Source organism: Panulirus ornatus, chromosome 12 (assembly GCF_036320965.1).
Source record: "Panulirus ornatus isolate Po-2019 chromosome 12, ASM3632096v1, whole genome shotgun sequence".
Taxonomy (NCBI): Eukaryota; Metazoa; Arthropoda; class Malacostraca; order Decapoda; family Palinuridae; genus Panulirus; species Panulirus ornatus.
This window is the reverse complement of record NC_092235.1, coordinates 31,406,904-31,432,554: the sequence shown is the minus strand read 5'-3', so window position 1 is coordinate 31,432,554 and position 25,651 is coordinate 31,406,904. Positions and strand designations below refer to the sequence as shown.

The window sequence follows — 25,651 nt, the reverse complement described above, 5'->3', positions numbered from 1 at the left end:
AAAGTGGATGGAGAGAGATGGGTGATTATTAGTCCCTATGCACCTGATCATGAGAAGAGAGATCATGAGAGGCAAGTGTTTTGGGAGTAGCTGAGTGAAAGTGTTAGCAGCATTGATGCATGAGACTGGGTTATAGTGATGGGTGATTTGAATGCCAAGGTGAGTAATGTGGCAGATGAGGGTATAATTGGTGTACATGGGGTTTTCAGTGTTGTAAAGGAAATGATGAAGGGCTTATGGATTTGTGTGCTGAAAAAGGACTGGTGATTGGGAATACCTGCTTTAAAAAGAGGGATATACATAAGTATATGTATGTGAGTAGGGGAGATGGTCATAGGGCATTATTGGATTACATGTTGATTGATAGGCATGTGAAAGAGAGATTTTTGGATGTTAATGTGCTGAGAGGGGCAGCAGGAGGGATGTCTGATCATTATCTTGTGAAGGTGAAGATTTGTAGAGGTTTTCAGAAAAGAAGAGAGAATGTTGGGGAGAAGAGAGTGGTGAAAGTAAGTGAACTTGGAAAAAAGACTTGTGTGAGGAAGAACCAGGAGAGAGATTGACTAGAATGGCAAAAGGTGAGAGCAAATGACATGAGGGGAGTGGGTGAGGAATGGGATATATTTAGGGAAGCAGTGGTGGCTTGTGCAAAAGATACATGTGCATTGAGAAAGGTAGGAGGTGAGCAGATTAGAAGGGGTAGGGAGTGGTGGGATGAAGAAGTAAGAATGTTAGTGAAAGAGAAGAGAGAGGCATTTGGACGATTTTTGCGGGGAAGTAGTGCAAATGGCTGGGAGATGTATAAAAGAAGGAGGCAAGAGGTCAAGAGAAAGGTGCTAGAGGTGAAAAAGAGGGCAAATGAGAGTTGGGGTGAGAGAGTATCATTAAATTTTAGGGAGAATTAAGAGGTGTTTTGGAAGGAGGTAAATAACGTGCATAAGATGAGTGAACAAATGAGAACATCAGTGAAGGGGGCAAATGGGAGGTGATAACAAGTCTTGATGATGTGAGAAGGAGATGGAGTGAGTATTTTGAAGGTTTGTTGAATGTGTTTGATGATAGAGTGGCAGATATAGGGTGATTTGGTTGGTTGGTGTGCAAAGTGAGAGGGTCAGGAAGAAGTTTGGTTAACAGGAAAGAGGTAGTAAGAGCTTTGTGGAAGATGAAAGCCGGCAAGGCGGTGGGTTTGGGTGGTATTGCAGTGGAATTTATTAAAAGAGGGGGTGACTGCGTTGTTGATTGGTTGGTAAGGATATTCGGTGTATGTATGGATCACAGTGAAGTGTCTGAGGATTGGCAGAATGCATGCATAGTGCCATTGTACAAAGGCAAAGGGGATAAAAGTGAGTGTTCCAGTTACAGAGGCATAAGTTTGTTGAGTATTCCTGGGAAATTATATGGGAGGGTATTGATTGAGAGTGTAAAGGCATGTACAGAACATCAGATTGGGGAAGAGCAGTGTGGTTTCAGAATTGGTAGAGGATGAATGGATCAGGTGTTTGCATTGAAGAATATATGTGAGAAATACTTAGAAAAACAGATGGATTTGTATGTATCATTTATGGATCTGGAGAAGGCATATGGTAGGGTTGATAGAGGTGCTTTGTGGAAGGTATTAAGAGTATATGGTGTAGGAGGTAAGTTGCTAGAAGCAGTGAAAAGATTTTACCAAGGATGTAAGGCATGTGTACGAGTTGGAAGAGAGGCAAGTGATTGGTTCCCAGTGAATGTCGGTTTGTGGCAGGGGTGTGTGATGTCTCCATGGTTGTTTAATTTGTTTATGGATGGGGTGGTTAGGGAGTAGAATGCAAGAGTTTTGGAGAGAGGGGCAAGTATGTAGCCTGTTGTGGATAAGAGGGCTTGGGGGTTGTTGTTCACTGATGATACAGCACTGGTGGCTGATTCGGGTGAGAAACTGTAGAGGTTGGTGGCTGAGTTTGGTAAGGTGTATGAAAGAAGAAAGCTGAGAGTAAATGTGAATAAAAGCAAGTTTACTAGGTTCAGGAGGGTTGAGGGACTAGTTAATTGGGAATTAAGTTTGAATTGAGAAAAACTGGAGGAAGTGAAGTGTTTTAGATATCTATGGGTTGATTTAGCAGCAGATGGAACTATGGAAGCGAAGTGTGTCATAGGGTTGGAGAGGGGGCGAAAATTCTGGGAGCATTGAAGAATGTGGAAGATGAGAACGATATCTCACTGAGCAGAGATGGGTACGTTTGAAGGAGTAATGGTTCCAATAATGTTATATGGTTGTGAGGCATGGGCTATAGATAGGGTTGTGCGGAGGAGGATGAAATGTTTGAGGACAATATGTGATGTGAAGTGGTTTGATCGAGTAAGTAATGAAAGGGTAAGAGAGACGTGTAGTAAGAAAAAGAGTATGGTTGAGAGCTGAAGAGGGTGTTTTGAAATGGTTTGGAAACATGGAGAGAATGAGTGAGGAAAGATTGACCAAGAGGATATATGTGTCAGAGGTGGCAGGAAGAAGGAGAAGCAGGAGACCAAATTGGAGATGGAAGGATGGAGTGAAAAAGATTTTGAGCAGTCGGGGCCTGAACATACTGGAGGGTGAAAGGCATGCAAGGAATAGAGTGAGTTGGAACGATGTGCTGTCAATGGATTGAACCAGGGCATGTGAAGCATCTAGGGTAAACTATGGAAAGGTCTGTGGGGCCTGGTTGTGGAAAGAGAGCTGTGGCTTCGGTGCATTATACATGACAGCTGGAGACTGGGTGTGAATAAATGTTCCTTTTTTTTCTTTTTTTCTTTTTTTTTGTCTATTCTTGATGCTACCTCACGGGGGGAATGCTATTTCATATGTGGCGACAGGAATGATGGAGGCAGCAAGTATGAATATGTGTATGTGTATATATGTATATGTCTGTGTGTGTATATGTATGTATACGTTGAAATGTACGTGTACGTATATGGGTGTTTATGTATATATATGTGTATGTGGGTGGTTGGGCCATTTTTCGTCTGTTTCCTTTTGCTGCCTTGTTAAACCAGGAAACAGCAGTTATGGATGATGATAATAATAATAATGATAATAGTAATAATAATAATAGTAATAATAATAATAATAATAATAATAATAATAATGATAATAATGATGATAATGATAACAATGATGATAACCTTTAATTCATAGGCTTTGGAAATATGTAAAACTACATCAACAACAGCATTCTCACACCTGTACTTGTATTTCATATTTGGTAAACAGAGAAGAGGTAGTGAAAGCTTTGCGGAAGATGAAAGCCGGCAAGGCAGCAGGTTTGGATGGTATTGCAGTGGAATTTATTAAAAAAGGGGGTGACTGTATTGTTGACTGGTTGGTAAGGTTATTTAATGTATGTATGACTCATGGTGAGGTGCCTGAGGATTGGCGGAATGCGTGCATAGTGCCATTGTACAAAGGCAAAGGGGATAAGAGTGAGTGCTCAAATTACAGAGGTATAAGTTTGTTGAGTATTCCTGGTAAATTATATGGGAGGGTATTGATTGAGAGGGTGAAGGCATGTACAGAGCATCAGATTGGGGAAGAGCAGTGTGGTTTCAGAAGTGGTAGAGGATGTGTGGATCAGGTGTTTGCTTTGAAGAATGTATGTGAGAAATACTTAGAAAAGCAAATGGATTTGTATGTAGCATTTATGGATCTGGAGAAGGCATATGATAGAGTTGATAGAGATGCTCTGTAGAAGGTATTAAGAATATATGGTGTGGGAGGAAAGTTGTTAGAAGCAGTGAAAAGTTTTTATCGAGGATGTAAGGCATGTGTACGTGTAGGAAGAGAGGAAAGTGATTGGTTCTCAGTGAATGTAGGTTTGCGGCAGGGGTGTGTGATGTCTCCATGGTTGTTTAATTTGTTTATGGATGGGGTTGTTAGGGAGGTAAATGTAAGACTTTTGGAAAGAGGGGCAAGTATGAAGTCTGTTGGGGATGAGAGAGCTTGGGAAGTGAGTCAGTTGTTGTTCACTGATGATACAGCGCTGGTGGCTGATTCATGTGAGAAACTGCAGAAGCTGGTGACTGAGTTTGGTAAAGTGTGTGGAAGAAGAAAGTTAAGAGTAAATGTGAATAAGAGCAAGGTTATTAGGTACAGTAGGGTTGAGGGTCAAGTCAATTGGGAGGTGAGTTTGAATGGAGAAAAACTGGAGGAAGTGAAGTGTTTTAGATATCTGGGAGTGGATCTGGCAGCGGATGGAACCATGGAAGCGGAAGTGGATCATAGGGTGGGGGAGGGGGCGAAAATTCTGGGGGCCTTGAAGAATGTGTGGAAGTCGAGAACATTATCTCGGAAAGCAAGAATGGGTATGTTTGAAGGAATAGTGGTTCCAACAATGTTGTATGGTTGCGAGGCGTGGGCTATGGATAGAGTTGTGCGCAGGAGAATGGATGTGCTGGAAATGAGATGTTTAAGGACAATGTGTGGTGTGAGGTGGTTTGATCGAGTGAGTAACGTAAGGGTAAGAGAGATGTGTGGAAATAAAAAGAGCGTGGTTGAGAGAGCAGAAGAGGGTGTTTTGAAGTGGTTTGGGCACATGGAGAGAATGAGTGAGGAAAGATTGACCAAGAGGATATATGTGTCGGAGGTGGAGGGAACGAGGAGAAGAGGGAGACCAAATTGGAGGTGGAAAGATGGAGTGAAAAAGATTTTGTGTGATCGGGGCCTGAACATGCAGGAGGGTGAAAGGAGGGCAAGGAATAGAGTGAATTGGAGCGATGTGGTATACCGGGGTTGACGTGCTGTCTGTGGATTGAATCAAGGCATGTGAAGCGTCTGGGGTAAACCATGGAAAGCTGTGTAGGTATGTATATTTGTGTGTGTGGACGTATGTATATACATGTGTATGGGGGGGGTTGGGCCATTTCTTTCGTCTGTTTCCTTGCGCTACCTCGCAAACGCGGGATAAAGTATAATAAAAAATAATATAAAATACTTCAGAGAATACAGAATTATAAAGATGTCTTGATAGTTTTATTCCTTATTTATTGATTTCCATGGTGGGTCAGTGTTGTCACTTGTAGGTGATTTTATTGTTTTTTCCTTTCTTTTTACTATTCACCATTTCCCGCATTAGCGAGGTAGCGTTAAGAACAGAGGACTGGACCTTTGAGGGAATATCCTCACCTGGCCTCCTTCTCTGTTTTCCTTCTTTTGGAAAATTTAAAAAAAATGAGAGGGGAGGATTTCCAGCCCCCCCCCGCTCCCTCTCCTTTTAGTCGCCTTCTACAACACGCAGGGAATACGTTATTGTTATCATCATTTTTATTTAGTTTTTCATACTTGGTTGCCATTTCTTATGTTAGTGAGGTAGCATTAGGAACAGACAAAGGAAGGCCACATTCACTTGCATCCATTCACTGCCTGTAATGTGTAATGCACCGAGACCACAGCTCCTTATCCACAACCAGGCCATAGAAACCTTTCTGTAGTTTACCTCAGCTGCTTTACATACCCTGGTTCAGTCTATTGACATCATGTCATCCCCTTAACACCACATTGTTCCAATTCATCCTATCCCATACATGCCTTTCACACTCCTTCATATTAAGGTCCTGATCACTCAAAATCTCACTCCATCCTTTCATCTCCAATTTGGTCAACCCTTTTAAGTGTTCCCTCCACTTCTGACATATATATATCCTCTTTGCTAACCTCTCCTCACTCATTCTTTCCATTATATCCAAACCATTTTAGCAGACCCTCCTCAGTTTCTCGCTTGAACTGCCACCAGTGCTGTATCATCAGCAAACAACAGCTTATTCACTTTCCATGCCCCTTCATCTCTTACAGACTGCATACTCACCCCCTTTCCAAAACTCTTGTATATACATCTCTCACTACCACAACCATAAACAGATTGAACAACCATGGTGACATCACACACCCCAGCCACAAACTAACCTTCACTTGGAACCACTTACTCTCCTCTCTTCCCACTCGTACACATGCCTTACAGCCTTGATAAAAACTTCTCTGTTTGTAGAAGCTTTCCTTCCATGCTATATATCCTTAAGACCTTCCACAGGCATCTCTATCAACCTCATCATATGCTTTCTCTAGATCTATAAATGCCTTATACAAATCATTTTGTTTCTCTAGGTATTTCTCACACACATTCCTTAAAGCAAACACCTGATCCATACATCCACTACCCCTTCTGAAACCACATTGTTCCTCCCCAGTCTGATGCTCTGTACATTACTTCACTTTCTTATTTACCTCTCTCCCATACAACTTACCAGATACACTCAACAAACTTATACCACTGCAGTTTTAACATTCACCTTTATGCCCCTTAACTTTATACACTGGCACTATACATGCATTCCACCAATCCCCATGCACCTCACCATGATCTGTGCATATACTGAAAACCGTTTCTTCCCCCTTCATAAGAAATTGATTTGTAGTACCATTCACCCCAACCTTCTTGCCTCATATCATCTTCCACAAGGCTTTTGCCACCTCTTCTCTTTTCAGCAAACCATGACTCTCTCTCACTTATATCTGTTCCCCTTTTTAAATCAGGTATTCCCAGTTGCTACATACAAATCCATTTGCTTTTCTAAGTATTTCTCACATACATTCTTCAAAGCAAACACCTGATCCACACATCCTCTACCACTTCTGAAACCACACTGCTCTTCCCCAATCTGATGCTCTGTACATGCCTTCACCCTCTCAATCAATACCCTCCCATATAATTTCCCAGGAATACTCAACAAACTTATACCTCTGTAATTTGAGCACTCACTCTTATCCCCTTTGCCTTTGTACAATGGCACTATGCACGCATTCCGCCAATCCTCAGGCACCTCACCATGAGTCATACATACATTAAATAACCTTACCAACCAGTCAACAATACAGTCACCCCCTTTTTTAATAAATTCCACTGCAATACCATCCAAACCTGCTGCCTTGCCGGCTTTCATCTTCCGCAAAGCTTTCACTACCTCTTCTCTGTTTACCAAATCATTTTCCCTAACCCTCTCACTTTGCACACCACCTCGACCAAAACACCCTATATCTGCGACTCTATCATCAAACACATTCAACAAACCTTCAAAATACCCACTCCATCTCCTCACATCACCACTACTTGTTATCACCTCCCCATTTGCGCCCTTCACTGAAGTTCCCATTTGCTCCCTTGTCTTACACACTTTATTTACCTCCTTCCAGAACATCTTTTTATTCTCTCTAAAATTTAATGATACTCTCTCACCCCAACTCTCATTTGCCCTTTTTTTCACCTCTTGCACCTTTCTCTTGACCTCCTGTCTCTTTCTTTTATACATCTCCCACTCAATTGCATTTTTTCCCTGCAAAAATCGTCCAAATGCCTCTCTCTTCTCTTTCACTAATACTCTTACTTCTTCATCCCACCACTCACTACCCTTTCTAATCAACCCACCTCCCACTCTTCTCATGCCACAAGCATCTTTTGCGCAATCCATCACTGATTCCCTAAATACATCCCATTCCTCCCCCACTCCCCTTACTTCCATTGTTCTCACCTTTTTCCATTCTGTACTCAGTCTCTCCTGGTACTTCCTCACACAGGTCTCCTTCCCAAGCTCACTTACTCTCACCACCCTCTTCACCCCAACATTCACTCTTCTTTTCTGAAAACCCATACAAATCTTCACCTTAGCCTCCACAAGATAATGATCAGACATCCCTCCAGTTGCACCTCTCAGCACATTAACATCCAAAAGTCTCTCTTTCGCACGCCTGTCAATTAACACGTAATCCAATAACGCTCTTTGGCCATCTCTCCTACTTACATAAGTATACTTATGTATATCTCGCTTTTTAAACCAGGTATTCCCAATCATCAGTCCTTTTTCAGCACATAAATCTACAAGCTCTTCACCATTTCCATTTACAACACTGAACACCCCATGTATACCAATTATTCCCTCAACTGCCACATGTGGATGTGTGGATCAGGTGTTTGCTTTGAAGAATGTATGTGAGAAATACTTAGAAAAGCAAATGGATTTGTATGTAGCATTTATGGATCTGGAGAAGGCATATGATAGAGTTGATAGAGATGCTCTGTGGAAGGTATTAAGAATATATGGTGTGGGAGGAAAGTTGTTAGAAGCAGTGAAAAGTTTTTATCGAGGATGTAAGGCATGTGTACGTGTAGGAAGAGAGGAAAGTGATTGGTTGTCAGTGAATGTAGGTTTGCGGCAGGGGTGTGTGATGTCTCCATGGTTGTTTAATTTGTTTATGGATGGGGTTGTTAGGGAGGTAAATGCAAGAGTTTTGGAAAGAGGGGCAAGTATGAAGTCTGTTGGGGATGAGAGAGCTTGGGAAGTGAGTCAGTTGTTGTTCGCTGATGATACAGCGCTGGTGGCTGATTCATGTGAGAAACTGCAGAAGCTGGTGACTGAGTTTGGTAAAGTGTGTGGAAGAAGAAAGTTAAGAGTAAATGTGAATAAGAGCAAGGTTATTAGGTACAGTAGGGTTGAGGGTCAAGTCAATTGGGAGGTGAGTTTGAATGGAGAAAAACTGGAGGAAGTGAAGTGTTTTAGATATCTGGGAGTGGATCTGGCAGCGGATGGAACCATGGAAGCGGAAGTGGATCATAGGGTGGGGGAGGGGGCGAAAATTCTGGGGGCCTTGAAGAATGTGTGGAAGTCGAGAACATTATCTCGGAAAGCAAAAATGGGTATGTTTGAAGGAATAGTGGTTCCAACAATGTTGTATGGTTGCGAGGCGTGGGCTATGGATAGAGTTGTGCGCAGGAGGATGGATGTGCTGGAAATGAGATGTTTGAGGACAATGTGTGGTGTGAGGTGGTTTGATCGAGTGAGTAACGTAAGGGTAAGAGAGATGTGTGGAAATAAAGAGAGCGTGGTTGAGAGAGCAGAAGAGGGTGTTTTGAAGTGGTTTGGGCACATGGAGAGAATGAGTGAGGAAAGATTGACCAAGAGGATATATGTGTCGGAGGTGGAGGGAACGAGGAGAAGAGGGAGACCAAATTGGAGGTGGAAAGATGGAGTGAAAAAGATTTTGTGTGATCGGGGCCTGAACATGCAGGAGGGTGAAAGGAGGGCAAGGAATAGAGTGAATTGGAGCGATGTGGTATACCCGGGGTTGACGTGCTGTCAGTGGATTGAATCAAGGCATGTGAAGCGTCTGGGGTAAACCATGGAAAGCTGTGTAGGTATGTATATTTGCGTGTGTGGACATATGTATATACATGTGTATGGGGGGGGTTGGGCCATTTCTTTCGTCTGTTTCCTTGCGCTACCTCGCAAACGCGGGAGACAGCGACAAAGTATAATAAAAAAAAAAAAATAATTCCCAGTTGCCAGTCCTTGTTTAACACATGTCTCCATTAAGCTTAGTTTCACTCATAGCTAGAACATCCAAGTTCGTGTCCTCAAAGAGACTACCTATCTCATCCTTCTCAGGGTGGTTACATCCGTGCATATTCAGACATCCCAAGCTGAATCATTAAGTAAGATGTGCACTCCTTCACATTGTTCCTTCTGCATCAGCTTCTAGAAATTTTAAGTACAGACAGGGAAGTGAATTATGACACAGGGAATAATTCCTCTACTCCATTGAGAATATATAAAACATTTTTGTATAATAACATTCCAGGTAATTACATTTATCTTCAACCACCTCTACCAGTCTGCACAACAAAATCCCAAACATCTGTAAATTTCCCAACATAGTCTAAAACCCTTCATACCTTTTAAGTCTCCTTTCTCTTACTGCTGTATTTCTTTTCTGCCTTCACAATCCAATTCTTTGAAAAACTAATCCACAGCAGAATTAAGCAAAATGTACGTCTTTCATCTATGCAATCCAAATTTGGACCCAATCACTCTACCACACTCCATGCAGACCTCATACAACACAGATGGCCTCACACACACATACACATACACACATACACACACACACACACACACAGAGTATTAGTGGCAAACATGTAAGTGTTCCTTGACATATCCTCACTCAGGAAATATTTAATACTATCCTCCACAATGATTAAAAAAGAATGTTTGTCCAACTTCATAGTTAGCTGTCAAGCCAGAATAATTCACATAGACTTCACCTCCAAAACCCTTAAACTCTATAATGGAGTTCCCCAAAGAGCAGTTCTTTCTTCATCCCTCTTCAATTTCTTACTTCACAATCTTCTATTCCCTCTTGCAGACCGCACATCACACCACCCTGATACTGCAGTCAACAACAGAGCTGCAACACAGCATCACACAATTGTAACAGTGACTCCCCAAGAACAAAATATCCACGTCTTGGCAGATGTTTCCAATTAGTCTTTTAACTCAAATAGACATGAGTCCAACCTGCACTCCATCACCTTCAGTGGACAAATGCTCCCAATAAGTGAAACTCTAACTATTTTGAGCTTTGGACACTACACATCTCTTCAATATTATAAACATGATTCAACATAACTCTCAACCCTGCATTCCTAAGATGCAGTGTCCGCACTGAAGACACGACACGAGATATCTAATTTGGCCTTCACTCACCACAGAAACACACACAAAACTGCCACACTACTTGACTTGTGGTCCTGCCCAGTAGACATGGCTTGCTTACAGAATGCTGCAAGAGCTCCATAGAAGAACTAATGATGCAGGAAGATAAAGGGAAGGAACAAGAAATAGTCCAAGTTTCTTTTCTCTTTAGGGTAGGGAAGAAAGAATTCTACCACCATATTTCTTACGGAAGACAACTAAAGGGAGTGGGAGTGGCAGGCTGGAAATCCTCCTCTTCTTGTATTTCAGTCTCTAAATGATGGAAATGAAGTAGGAGCCAAGCAAGGAGTTCTCATCCTCCTTGAAGGCTCAGGCTAGGGTGTCTGTGTGGCTGTAACCAAGATGAGAAGAAAGGAGAATTAAGTAGATTTTCTGGTTCTGAGTGAAACAAAGCTTAAGGGTAAAGGGGAAGTATGGTTTGAAAATGTCTTAAGAGTAAAGTCGGGGGTTGGTGAAAGGACAAGAGCTAAGGAAGGAGTAGCATTACTGCTTAAGTGGGAGTGTGTACATGAGTGTAAGGAAATGAGTTTGAGTTTTAGACTGATGTGAGTAAAAATGAAAGTACATGGTGAGAGATGGGTGTTAATTAGTGGTTTGAGAGCAGCTGAGTGAGCGTGTCAGCAGTTTTGATGCAAGAGACCAGGTATTAGTAACTGGTGATTCAGATGTGATGGAGAGTGATTTGGCAGTTGAGAGTAAGTTTGAGGTGCTTAGGGTATTTAGTATTATGAATGGAAATGATGAACAGCCTGTTGAATTGTATGCTGAAAAAGAAGTGATGATTGGGAATACCTTGTTTAAAAAGAGGGACATATTCTAGTATGTGTATTTGAGTAGGAAAGATAATAAGCTGGCAGTGTTGAATTGCTTTTTAATTGATAGGCATGTAAAAGAGAGATGTAAATATGCTGAGAGGAGCAGCTGTAGGGATGCCTGACCTCTGTCTTATAGAAGCATGGGGAAGATTTGTAGAGGTTTTTGATAAAGAGGAGATGATGTCATTGAGAAGAGAGTGGTGAGAGTAAGTGAGCTTGGAAAAGAACTTGAGTGAAGGAACATTAGGAGAGATTAAGTGTAGAATAGCAAAAAAGTGAGAGTAGATGAAGCAAGGGGACAGGGTGAGGGTTGGGAGGTATTTAGGAAAGTAGTTCTGGCACATGCAAGAGATTCATGTGGCATATGAAAAGTGGGAGGTGGGCAGATTAGAAAGGGTAGTAAGTGGTGGGATGAAGTAAAGTTGCTTGTGAAAGAAAAAGGTGCATGGGTTGAAAAGTAGGGTAAATGAGAGTTGGGTTGAGTGAGTATCATTAAATTTTAGGGAGAATAAGATAATGAGAGGACAAGAGCAAGGGAAGGAGTAGCAATACTCCTGAAACAGGAGTTGTGGGAGTATGTGATAGAGTGTAAGAAAGTAAATTCTCGATTAATATGGGTAAAACTGAAAGTTGATGGAGAGAGGTGGGTGATTATTGGTGCATATGCACCTGGGCATGAGAAGAAAGATCAAGAGAGGCAAGTGTTTTGGGAGCAGCTGAATGAGTGTGTTAGTGGTTTTGATGCACGAGACCGGGTCATAGTGATGGGTGATTTGAATGCAAAGGTGAGTAATGTGGCAGTTGAGGGAATAATTGGTATACATGGGGTGTTCAGTGTTGTAAATGGAAATGGTGAAGAGCTTGTAGATTTATGTGCTGAAAAAGGACTGATGATTGGGAATACCTGGTTTAAAAAGCGAGATATACATAAGTATACTTATGTAAGTAGGAGAGATGGCCAAAGAGCGTTATTGGATTACGTGTTAATTGACAGGCGTACGAAAGAGAGACTTTTGGATGTTAATGTGCTGAGAGGTGCAACTGGAGGGATGTCTGATCATTATCTTGTGGAGGCTAAGGTGAAGATTTGTATGGGTTTTCAGAAAAGAAGAGTGAATGTTGGGGTGAAGAGGGTGGTGAGAGTAAGTGAGCTTGGGAAGGAGACCTGTGTGAGGAAGTACCAGGAGAGACTGAGTACAGAATGGAAAAAGGTGAGAACAATGGAAGTAAGGGGAGTGGGGGAGGAATGGGATGTATTTAGGGAATCAGTGATGGATTGCGCAAAAGATGCTTGTGGCATGAGAAGAGTGGGAGGTGGGTTGATTAGAAAGGGTAGTGAGTGGTGGGATGAAGAAGTAAGAGTATTAGTGAAAGAGAAGAGAGAGGCATTTGGACGATTTTTGCAGGGAAAAAATGCAATTGAGTGGGAGATGTATAAAAGAAAGAGACAGGAGGTCAAGAGAAAGGTGCAAGAGGTGAAAAAAAGGGCAAATGAGAGTTGGGGTGAGAGAGTATCATTAAATTTTAGGGAGAATAAAAAGATGTTCTGGAAGGAGGTAAATAAAGTGCGTAAGACAAGGGAGCAAATGGGAACTTCGGTGAAGGGCGCAAGTGGTGAGGTGATAACAAGTAGTGGTGATGTGAGAAGGAGATGGAGTGAGTATTTTGAAGGTTTGTTGAATGTGTTTGATGATAGAGTGGCAGATATAGGGTGTTTTGGTCGAGGTGGTGTGCAAAGTGAGAGGGTTAGGGAAAATGATTTGGTAAACAGAGAAGAGGTAGTGAAAGCTTTGCGGAAGATGAAAGCCGGCAAGGCAGCGGGTTTGGATGGTATTGCAGTGGAATTTATTAAAAAAGGGGGTGACTGTATTGTTGACTGGTTGGTAAGGTTATTTAATGTATGTATGACTCATGGTGAGGTGCCTGAGGATTGGCGGAATGCGTGCATAGTGCCATTGTACAAAGGCAAAGGGGATAAGAGTGAGTGCTCAAATTACAGAGGTATAAGTTTGTTGAGTATTCCTGGTAAATTATATGGGAGGGTATTGATTGAGAGGGTGAAGGCATGTACAGAGCATCAGATTGGGGAAGAGCAGTGTGGTTTCAGAAGTGGTAGAGGATGTGTGGATCAGGTGTTTGCTTTGAAGAATGTATGTGAGAAATACTTAGAAAAGCAAATGGATTTGTATGTAGCATTTATGGATCTGGAGAAGGCATATGATAGAGTTGATAGAGATGCTCTGTGGAAGGTATTAAGAATATATGGTGTGGGAGGAAAGTTGTTAGAAGCAGTGAAAAGTTTTTATCGAGGATGTAAGGCATGTGTACGTGTAGGAAGAGAGGAAAGTGATTGGTTCTCAGTGAATGTAGGTTTGCGGCAGGGGTGTGTGATGTCTCCATGGTTGTTTAATTTGTTTATGGATGGGGTTGTTAGGGAGGTGAATGCAAGAGTTTTGGAAAGAGGGGCAAGTACGAAGTCTGTTGGGGATGAGAGAGCTTGGGAAGTGAGTCAGTTGTTGTTCGCTGATGATACAGCACTGGTGGCTGATTCATGTGAGAAACTGAAGAAGCTGGTGACTGAGTTTGGAAAAGTGTGTGGAAGAAGAAAGTTAAGAGTAAATGTGAATAAGAGCAAGGTTATTAGGTACAGTAGGGTTGAGGGTCAAGTCAATTGGGAGGTGAGTTTGAATGGAGAAAAACTGGAGGAAGTGAAGTGTTTTAGATATCTGGGAGTGGATCTGGCAGCGGATGGAACCATGGAAGCGGAAGTGGATCATAGGGTGGGGGAGGGGGCGAAAATCCTGGGGGCCTTGAAGAATGTGTGGAAGTCGAGAACATTATCTCGGAAAGCAAAAATGGGTATGTTTGAAGGAATAGTGGTTCCAACAATGTTGTATGGTTGCGAGGCGTGGGCTATGGATAGAGTTGTGCACAGGAGGATGGATGTGCTGGAAATGAGATGTTTGAGGACAATGTGTGGTGTGAGGTGGTTTGATCGAGTGAGTAACGTAAGGGTAAGAGAGATGTGTGGAAATAAAAAGAGCGTGGTTGAGAGAGCAGAAGAGAGTGTTTTGAAGTGGTTTGGGCACATGGAGAGGATGAGTGAGGAAAGATTGACCAAGAGGATATATGTGTCGGAGGTGGAGGGAACAAGGAGAAGAGGGAGACCAAATTGGAGGTGGAAAGATGGAGTGAAAAAGATTTTGTGTGATCGGGGCCTGAACATGCAGGAGGGTGAAAGGAGGGCAAGGAATAGAGTGAATTGGAGCGATGTGGTATACCGGGGTTGACGTGCTGTCAGTGGATTGAAGCAGGGCATGTGAAGCGTCTGGGGTAAACCATGGAAAGCTGTGTAGGTATGTATATTTGCGTGTGTGGACGTGTGTATATACATGTGTATGGGGGGGGGCATTTCTTTCGTCTGTTTCCTTGCGCTACCTTGCAAACGCGGGAGACAGCGACAAAGTATAATAATAAAAAAAAAAAGATAATGATTTGGAAGGAGGTTCGTATTATGTGAAAAACAAAAGAACAAATAGGGACCTTGGTGAAGGGGGCAAAAGGGAAAGTGGTTAGAGAAAGTGATGAAGTGAGGAGATGGAGAGAGTAATTTAAAGGATTGTTAAATGTGTTTGATAACAGGGTAGCAGATGTAGCGTGTTTGAGTCAGGGTGGTATTTGAAGTGAGAGAGTTATGGCAAGTAGTTTGGTGAAAAGAAAAGTGGAGAAATCCTTACATAATTGAAATGTTGCAATGGGCTAGAATTGATTGTATTACAGTTGAATTTATTAACAGAGTGGGTGACTGTGTTGTTGATTGGTTGTTGAGGATTTTCACTGTGTGTATGGATCATGGTAAAGTGCCTGAGGATTGGCAGAATCCATGTATAGTACCTTTGTACAAAGACAGAGGGGATAAAGTTGAGTGTTCAAACTACAGAGTTATAAGACTTGAATGTAACTGGTAAGTTGTATGGGAAAGTAGTGAATGAGAGGGTGAAGGCATGTGCAGAGCATCACATTGGCATGGAGCAGTGTGGTTTTGAAAGTGGTAGAGGATGTGTGGATCAGATGTGTGCTTTAAAAAATGTATATGAGAAATGCGTAGGTAAATGGATGGATTTGTGTGTAGCATTTATGAATCAGGAGAAATGCTTTGTGGAAGATCTTTATAATATACGGTTTGGGAGGAAAGCTGCTTGAAGCAGAGAAGTTTTTCAAGTGTAAGGCATGTGTACTGGTAGGAAGAGAGGAGAGTGAATGGTTCCAATGATGGTTGCTCAGTTGCAGGGTGTATGATGTCACTATTGCTGTTTAATGTTTATGGATTGGGTGGTAAGGGAGGTAAATGTGAGAGTTTTAGAGGGAGGGGTGAGTATGTGGACTGTAAGGGATCAAGAGGGCTGGGAAAGTGAGTCAGTTTTACAAATACAGCACTGTTGGCAGATTTGAGTGGCAAACTGCAAAAGTTGTTGACTGATACTGTTAGAATGTATGAAAGGAGAAACTTGTTAGTAAATGTAGATAAAAGCAAAATTATTAGGTTTAGCAGGTTTAAGGGACAGGTTAGTAAGGGTGTGAGTTTGAATGGAGAAAAATTGGAGAAAGTGAAGTGTATTAGATACCTGGGAGTGGACATAGCAGTGAATGGAACCATGAAAGTGGAAGCGAGTCATAGGATTAGTGATGGGAGGACTGAAGAATGTGTGGAAAGAGATTACTATCTGGAAGTTTAAAAATGGGTATGTTTGAAGATATAGTAGTCCCAGCAGTATTATATGGATGTGAGGCATGGGCTATAGATGAGGCTGTGCTGAGGAGGATGGATGTTGTGGAGACGAGATGTTTTAAGGACAGTATATAGTGTGAAGTGGTTTGACTGAGTATGTAATGATAGGGTAAGAGGGTGTAGTAATAAAAAGAGTGTGCTAGAAAGAGCTGAAGAAGGTTTACTGTAATGGTTTGGACAGATGGAAAGAATGAGTGAGGAAATGTTGACAAAGAGCATATGTGTCAGAAGTGAAGGGAACTAGGACAAGAGGGAGACCAAATTGGAGAAGGAAGGGAGGAGTGAAAAATATTTTGAGTGATCTGGGCCTGAACATGCAGGAGGGTGTTGGAATGCTTTAGTTCACAGGGGTCAATGTGCTGTCAGTGGACTGAACCAAGGCATGTGAAGCAGCTGGAATAAACTATAGAAAGGTCTGTGGGGCCTGTTTGTGGATAGGTAGCTGTGGTTTTGGTGCATTATGCATGACACCAAGAGACTGGATGTGAGTGAATGCAGCCTTTCTTCTGTTCCTGATGCCTCCTTGCTTATGTGGGAAACAGTGATCAAGTATGGAAAAAAGTATATTTTACATTCTGTGTGTATTGTTTACATATTTGCTTATGATTTTATGCACAGAGCATCATGTACATGAATGAATGAAAAAAGTAATCTTATTTTCATCAAAAGATGAACATATTTAGGAAAATAAGTTCTCTTTGAAATTGACTGCTATATTTGCAGCATAAGTATAGCTTCTCGTTATGATGATGTATATACACCTTCTTTGACAATGCAGGGGTGTGTGGTGCCTTTTATTTATTCCTGCTGTGTTAATAGGTTGTTAGTGATGTCTATGGTTAAGACGTGGAGGCATAGATCAACTGGGAATTTAGATGAGGGAATGCAGTTTGAATGCCATAAATGTGGCATAGCATAGTGCAGTTTAGTACTATGAAAGTGGCATGTTACAATGAAATGCATAGATAAGCACTCCAGTTTCCTTGCTTGGCATTCAGATTTTTGTCTAGTGTCTTGTTCATATATTTGCAGGTATAAAAGATATGTTGGTAATATTTTATTTACCTTGCTGAGATGTTTTCAGCTTTAGAATGTTGCTCTTTATGCCTTCTATGTGTTGACAGGCATTTTTATTCATGCTTGTTTGCTATTTTCTACATTGCAAGATAGTGCCAGGAACAGACAAAGAATAGCCTTATTTGCTCACAGTCACTTTCAAGTAGTTTTGAATAATGCACTGAAACTATAATCCTCTTATCAACAGCGAAGCCTTATGGACCATTCTAAATTACCCCTGACTGCTTCATATGCCCTGAATCAGCCTGTTGACAGCACATCATCCCCTGTATATAACATTGCTCAAGTTTGCTCTATCCCTTGCATGCCTCACACCCTCCTGCAAGTTCAGGCCCAGATCACTCAGAGCAGCTTCTGTTCCATCCTTCCACATCCTTCTCAGTTTTACTCATTTTTCTTGATTCTTCCAATTCTGATGTGTATACCCACCTAGACTCTCTTCACTATCCCTCTCCATATTTCCAGACTATTTTAGTACACCATCATCCCTCATATATACTTTTCCTGCTACCACATCTCTTTCTTACTTTATCTCCAACCACTAGTTACCATGTCATGTCTTATTTTATCAGCACACCTAACACGACATTATTGTCAAACAGTTCGCTTCAAACATATCCACCTTCCTCCATAAGTATTAATCTAGTGCTGATGTCTTGCATCTATACAACACTGTCAGGACTACTGTAGCAACAGACATATTCATCTTTGCCCATACAGGTATTGATATTTCTTTGCACACATTTTTCAATGAGTCCAGGACCTTAACCCACTTCACCCACCCTGTGGCTTAGTTCAGCTCATATGGCTCTATCCACTGAAATGGCCTCTCCCAGGTATCTAAAACATTTCACTTCTTCAAGTTCTCACCATTCAAATTTACATGCAACCAACCTGTCTCTCTTCTCTTTTGAATTTCATAACCGAACTCCAGGTGTCTAAAACATTTCACTTCCTCCAGGTTCCCATCACTGAAATTTACACTCATCCAACCAGCTTCTCTTCTTTTTTAAACATAATAACCCTACTTTTATTCACAGTAACTCAACTTTCTTGTTTCACGCACTCCCCCAAACTCATAAACCAGCTTCTGCATTTTCTAACTTGAATCTGCCACCAGCGCTGTCATCAGCAAGCAGTAACTGATTCACCTCACAAGCCTTCCAACCCCTAACAGACTGCAAGCTACCCCTCACTTCAAGATCTTTGCATTCATTTCCCTCACCAACCCATCCATAAAGAGGTAAAACAGCCATGGTGGCATCACACATCCCTGCTGCAGACCCAGCTTCACCTGGAACCATTCACCTTCCTTTCTTCCTACTCACACACATGCCTTACTCTCAGGATGAAAATTCGTCTCTGCTAGTAGCTTTTTTCCCCTGCATGGATTAACACTTTCCACAAAGCATCTCTATCAATCCTATCATGTTCTTTCTCAAGATCCTTAAATGCCACATTCAAACCCTTCTGTTTTTCGTAGTAATGCTCATACATATTCTTCATCCTTCATCCCGAAGCTACAATGCTCCTCCTCAATCTGATGTTCTCTGCATGCCATCATCCTATCCATCACTCTCACATACAATTTATCAAGTGCGCTCAACAAACTTATACCTATGTAATTTAAACATTCACTTTTTTTCCCCTTGCCTTTCTACAATAGCACTATATTGGCTTTCTGCCAGTCCTCAGACACCTCACATTGAGCTATAGAAACATAGATGTTTTAGAAAATCACCTGCATTCCCATCCAATCCAGTTTCTTTGTCACGTTTAATCTCATATTGGGCATTCAGCACTTCTTCGCTTTTCACCAAACCAGTTGCCGTTACTCCCTTGCTTTGCATCCTTCCATGTCCCAATCACCCATATCTGCTACCCCATCATTTCATACATTCAGCAGTTTTTCAAAATACTCAGAGAATCTCCTCTTCACATTTCTTTGCCTGTTACTGATTCTTGTAAAACATTTTCTTATTGTACCCGAGGTTTGCTGATACTCTTTCCCCAACTCTCATTTGCCCCCTTTTTCCATTCCTACACCTTCCCCTTGACCTCCTGCTGCTTCCTTTTGTACATCTAATCACTTGCACTCTTTCCATGCAGTTACCCCCTTACATGGTTCATTTCTCATTCCCTAATGACTTAACTCCCACTTACCCCTCTCACATGCTTGCTTGCTACTTAACACGCTCTTGTGTCATATGTGTAAGCAGTGCTTTCCTGAATATCTTTTGTTCCTCACCCAGTCCTTTAATTTTGTTTGCTCTCACCATCTGTTGTTGTACAGGATGAAAAAGAGAGAAAAAGAGGTTTTTGTATGGTGTTATAACTCCAGTAGCAACACAGTAGTTAGGCTGGCATGATGTGTTTTAAGTCTGCTCAGCCACGATAACATGATCATGGTTTTCTTCCAATGAGAACTCGAAAGTAAACAGATTATGTACCAGCATGGAACATAAGCCTCAGTTTGCTGTACAATTGAAGGTTTGATGCACATAAATTAGATTTGCACACTATTTTCTAGGTATATGTTTACCTATGGTATATTTTTTTTGTTCAAAGCTATTCTGTATTTTTCTTATCTTTAAGTTGATATTTCTAGTTTTACATCTTTTTCTCAATGATTATAAAAGCCTTGTTATAACAGACAAATTTATTATGTCATACCAAGGTCCCAGGGGTGCTGGATTAACAAAGAGTTACCTGTTAATTGAATATTTCCTTATCCTTATGCTTAACTGTCATTTAAGCAAGAGGTAATTTGCATATTCAGAAATTCTAACTTGATCTTCTGGCAAGAAAGTGGGTACTGCGTCAACTTCTAAGTTTTTTTTTTTTCAGATAAAGAAAAGTATTACTTAAGATAGGTTTTCCTCATGGAGTAGGTGACATCATAGCAAATTATTCTATTTGATCACATATTAGGAGCAGTATTAAATTAAATGTTTAGAAGAAAGTTTTTGCTTAATTATGTTTTTGTACTGAAACACTTCCTCACCCTCAGGAATTAGTATTGCGACGAAACCCAGCAGGATTACTAGGATTTAATGTGCAACAAGATGGAGTCATTACAGAGGTTGAACCATATGGTTTGGCCTCACAGTCTGGCCTGCGACAGGGAGCCAGGCTAGTGGAGGTGAGCAAATGCACCTTGTGTTCTTTAGATATCTCCTCTTATTTTATATATAAGCATGATAATGGTGTTAGATTATATTGATAAGCATAAAATACTGAAGAACTGACTCAGGAAAGGGTAGGAAAAGGTCTCATGATATCAGATAGCAGTGCAAGTAATGGAGTGTCTAGCCATTTACTTGGTTCTTCTCTAGTAACCTATCTTGCTTAGTTTCATTTTTTCTCGTGAATTAGTGTCTGTACACTAATATAAAGGTGTGTGTCACCATAAAAAAAGAAAAGATGAAAACTTTGTGAAGCATCTTTTATCAAAAAATTATGTATGCATGGTATATAACAAATAGATTTTAGAGATTTCAGAAATATACACGGACACCAGAGGAACAAGGAACTCCAGATGGAGATCTAGAGTTTGCAGATGATGGCCAATTGATGGAGAAGGAGACTGTCTTTGGTTCATATGCTTTTTTCTTCTGTCCCTTTTCCTCTTACATGGTTTATGCATTTTGTATAGTTCTACTTTACTGTCTCATTGCATGGGACCAGTATATCAAATTGATTTTCTTCTGACTCATTTCATGATAGTTTTTATTTTCTTAAGGCTGTAGCTACACTTAATCAGCATTCAAAGCTTGAAGCATTGTGAACCACATTGTAGTTTCCTGCATTTTGTAGACTGAAAGTCTGCCCTATATCTCATTACCATACCCTGACGCATTTGTATTGACTTGATTTTATTTGTCTCTGCAAATATATACTTGATGTCCATATATATATATTTTTTTTTTTTTTTTGCTTTGTCGCTGTCTCCCGCGTTTGCGAGGTAGCGCAAGGAAACAGATGAAAGAAATGGCCCAACCCACCCCCATACACATGTATATACATACGTCCACACACGCAAATATACATACCTACACAGCTTTCCATGGTTTACCCCAGACGCTTCACATCCCCGATTCAATCCACTGACAGCACGTCAACCCCGGTATACCACATCGCTCCAGTTCACTCTATTCCTTGCCCTCCTTTCACCCTCCTGCATGTTCAGGCCCCGATCACACAAAATCTTTTTCACTCCATCTTTCCACCTCCAATTTGGTCTCCCTCTTCTCCTCGTTCCCTCCACCTCCGACACATATATCCTCTTGGTCAATCTTTCCTCACTCATTCTCTCCATGTGCCCAAACCATTTCAAAACACCCTCTTCTGCTCTCTCAACCACGCTCTTTTTATTTCCACACATCTCTCTTACCCTTACGTTACTTACTCGATCAAACCACCTCACACCACACATTGTCCTCAAACATCTCATTTCCAGAACATCCATCCTCCTGCGCACAACTCTATCCATAGCCCACGCCTCGCAACCATACAACATTGTTGGAACCACTATTCCTTCAAACATACCTGTTTATGCTTTCCGAGATAATGTTCTCGACTTCCACACATTCTTCAAGGCTCCCAGAATTTTCGCACCCTCCCCCACCCTATGACCCACTTCCGCTTCCATGGTTCCATCCGCTGCCAGATCCACTCCCAGATATCTAAAACACTTCACTTCCTCCAGTTTTTCTCCATTCAAACTCACCTCCCAATTGACTTGACCCTCAACCCTACTGTACCTAATAACCTTGCTCTTATTCACATTTACTCTTAACTTTCTTCTTTCACACACTTTACCAAACTCAGTCACCAGCTTCTGCAGTTTCTCACATGAATCAGCCACCAGCGCTGTATCATCAGCGAACAACAACTGACTCACTTCCCAAGCTCTCTCATCCCCAACAGACTTCATACTTGCCCCTCTTTCCAAAACTCTTGCATTCACCTCCCTAACAACCCCATCCATAAACAAATTAAACAACCATGGAGACATCACACACCCCTGCCGCAAACCTACATTCACTGAGAACCAATCAGTTTCCTCTCTTCCTACGCGTACACATGCCTTACATCCTCGATAAAAACTTTTCACTGCTTCTAACAACTTGCCTCCCATACCATATATTCTTAATACCTTCCACAGAGCATCTCTATCAACTCTATCATATGCCTTCTCCAGATCCATAAATGCTACATACAAATCCATTTGCTTTTCTAAGTATTTCTCACATACCTTCTTCAAAGCAAACACCTGATCCACACATCCTCTACCACTTCTGAAACCACACTGCTCTTCCCCAATCTGATGCTCTGTACATGCCTTCACCCTCTCAATCAATACCCTCCCATATAATTTACCAGGAATACTCAACAAACTTATACCTCTGTAATTTGAGCACTCACTCTTATCCCCTTTGCCTTTGTACAATGGCACTATGCACGCATTCCGCCAATCCTCAGGCACCTCACCGTGAGTCATACATACATTAAATAACCTTACCAACCAGTCAACAATACAGTCACCCCCTTTTTTTATAAATTCCACTGCAGTACCATCCAAACCTGCTGCCTTGCCGGCTTTCATCTTCCGCAAAGCTTTTACTACCTCTTCTCTGTTTACCAAATCATTTTCCCTAACCCTCTCACTTTGCACACCACCTCGACCAAAACACCCTATATCTGCCACTCTATCATCAAACACATTCAACAAACCTTCAAAATACTCACTCCATCTCCTTCTCACATCACCACTACTTGTTATCACCTCCCCATTTGCGCTCTTCACTGAAGTTCCCATTTGCTCCCTTGTCTTACGCACTTTATTTACCTCCTTCCAGAACATCTTTTTATTCTCCCTAAAATTTAATGATACTCTCTCACCCCAACTCTCATTTGCCCTTTTTTTCACCTCTTGCACCTTTCTCTTGACCTCCTGCCTCTTTCTTTTATACGTCTCCCACTCAACTGCATTTTTTCCCTGCAAAAATCGTCCAAATGCCTCTCTCTTCTCTTTCACTAATACTCTTACTTCTTCATCCCACCACTCACTACCCTTTCTAATCAACCCACCTCCCACTCTTCTCATGCCACAAGCATCTTTTGCGCAGTCCATCACTGATTCCCTAAATACATCCCATTCCTCCCCCACTCACCTTACTTCCATTGTTCCTACCTTTATATATATATATATATATATATATATATATATATATTTATTTATTTTTTTATTATACTTTGTCGCTGTCTCCCGCGTTTGCGAGGTAGCGCAAGGAAACAGACGAAAGAAATGGCCCAACCCCCCCCCCATACACATGTATATACATACGTCCACACACGCAAATATACATACCTACACAGCTTTCCATGGTTTACCCCAGACGCTTCACATGCCTTGATTCAATCCACTGACAGCACGTCAACCCCGGTATACCACATCGCTCCAATTCACTCTATTCCTTGCCCTCCTTTCACCCTCCTGCATGTTCAGGCCCAGATCACACAAAATCTTTTTCACTCCATCTTTCCACCTCCAATTTGGTCTCCCTCTTCTCCTCGTTCCCTCCACCTCCGACACATATATCCTCTTGGTCAATCTTTCCTCACTCATTCTCTCCATGTGCCCAAACCACTTCAAAACACCCTCTTCTGCTCTCTCAACCACGCTCTTTTTATTTCCACACATCTCTCTTACCCTTACGTTACTCACTCGATCAAACCACCTCACACCACACATTGTCCTCAAACATCTCATTTCCAGCACATCCATCCTCCTGCGCACAACTCTATCCATAGCCCACGCCTCGCAACCATACAACATTGTTGGAACCACTATTCCTTCAAACATACCCATTTTTGCTTTCCGAGATAATGTTCTCGACTTCCACACATTCTTCAAGGCTCCCAGAATTTTCGCCCCCTCCCCCACCCTATGATCCACTTCTGCTTCCATGGTTCCATCCGCTGCCAGATCCACTCCCAGATATCTGAAACACTTCACTTCCTCCAGTTTTTCTCCATTCAAACTCACCTCCCAATTGACTTGACCCTCAACCCTACTGTACCTAATAACCTTGCTCTTATTCACATTTACTCTTAACTTTCTTCTTCCACACACTTTACCAAACTCAGTCACCAGCCTCTGCAGTTTCACACATGAATCAGCCATCAGCGCTGTATCATCAGCGAACAACAACTGACTCACTTCCCAAGCTCTCTCATCCCCAACAGACTTCATACTTGCCCCTCTTTCCAAAACTCTTGCATTTACCTCCCTAACAACCCCATCCATAAACAAATTAAACAACCATGGAGACATCACACACCCCTGCCGCAAACCTACATTCACTGAGAACCAATCACTTTCCTCTCTTCCTACACGTACACATGCCTTACATCCTCGATAAAAACTTTTCACTGCTTCTAACAACTTTCCTCCCACACCATATACTCTTAATACCTTCCACAGAGCATCTCTATCAACTCTATCATATGCCTTCTCCAGATCCATAAATGCTACATACAAATCCATTTGCTTTTCTAAGTATTTCTCACATACCTTCTTCAAAGCAAACACCTGATCCACACATCCTCTACCACTTCTGAAACCACACTGCTCTTCCCCAATCTGATGCTCTGTACATGCCTTCACCCTCTCAATCAATACCCTCCCATATAATTTACCAGGAATACTCAACAAACTTATACCTCTGTAATTTGAGCACTCACTCTTATCCCCTTTGCCTTTGTACAATGGCACTATGCACGCATTCCGCCAATCCTCAGGCACCTCACCATGAGTCATACATACATTAAATAACCTTACCAACCAGTCAACAATACAGTCACCCCCTTTTTTAATAAATTCCACTGCAATACCATCCAAACCTGCTGCCTTGCCGGCTTTCATCTTCCGCAAAGCTTTCACTACCTCTTCTACCTGGTAAACTTGTACACAAGAATCATTAGATTTGTAAAGATGATTGATTATAAGACTGAGAGGTAGACAAGTCTGAAACAGCTTAAGAATTATATGGCTCACTTCCTAGGTATGTATATTTGTGTGTGTGGACGTGTATGTATATACATGTGTATGTGGATGGGTTGGGCCATTCTTTCGTCTGTTTCCTTGCGCTACCTTGCTAACACGGGAGACAGTGACAAAGCAAAATAGAAAAAATATACATGTGTATGTGGGTGGGTTGAGCCATTCTTTCGTCTATTTCCTTGCACTGCCTTGCTAACGCGAGTGACAGTGTCGAAGTATAATGAATAAATGAATTTAATCCTTCAAAGAATTTCATCTATCCTGCAGAAATGTTCATTGATACCAGTAACAGACAGGATGGCAAATATGAAGCTGTAATACTCTCACTGCAAAATGATTATAGATTACTGATAA

The 25,651-nt window shown here is 41.6% G+C and overlaps 1 protein-coding gene across 8 annotated transcripts in view; it reads left to right on the top strand.

Moving 5' to 3' along the window:
- The window catches only part of LOC139752006 (uncharacterized), a 269,198-nt gene that overhangs the window by 129,729 nt on the left and 113,818 nt on the right, over nt 1-25,651 (top strand). For all 8 annotated transcript variants that reach the window (XM_071667778.1, XM_071667779.1, XM_071667783.1 and 5 more), the window contains exon 13: nt 20,240-20,371. In XM_071667778.1, the coding sequence (XP_071523879.1) occupies nt 20,240-20,371 (132 nt within the window). The remainder of the gene's footprint in view (nt 1-20,239; nt 20,372-25,651) is intronic.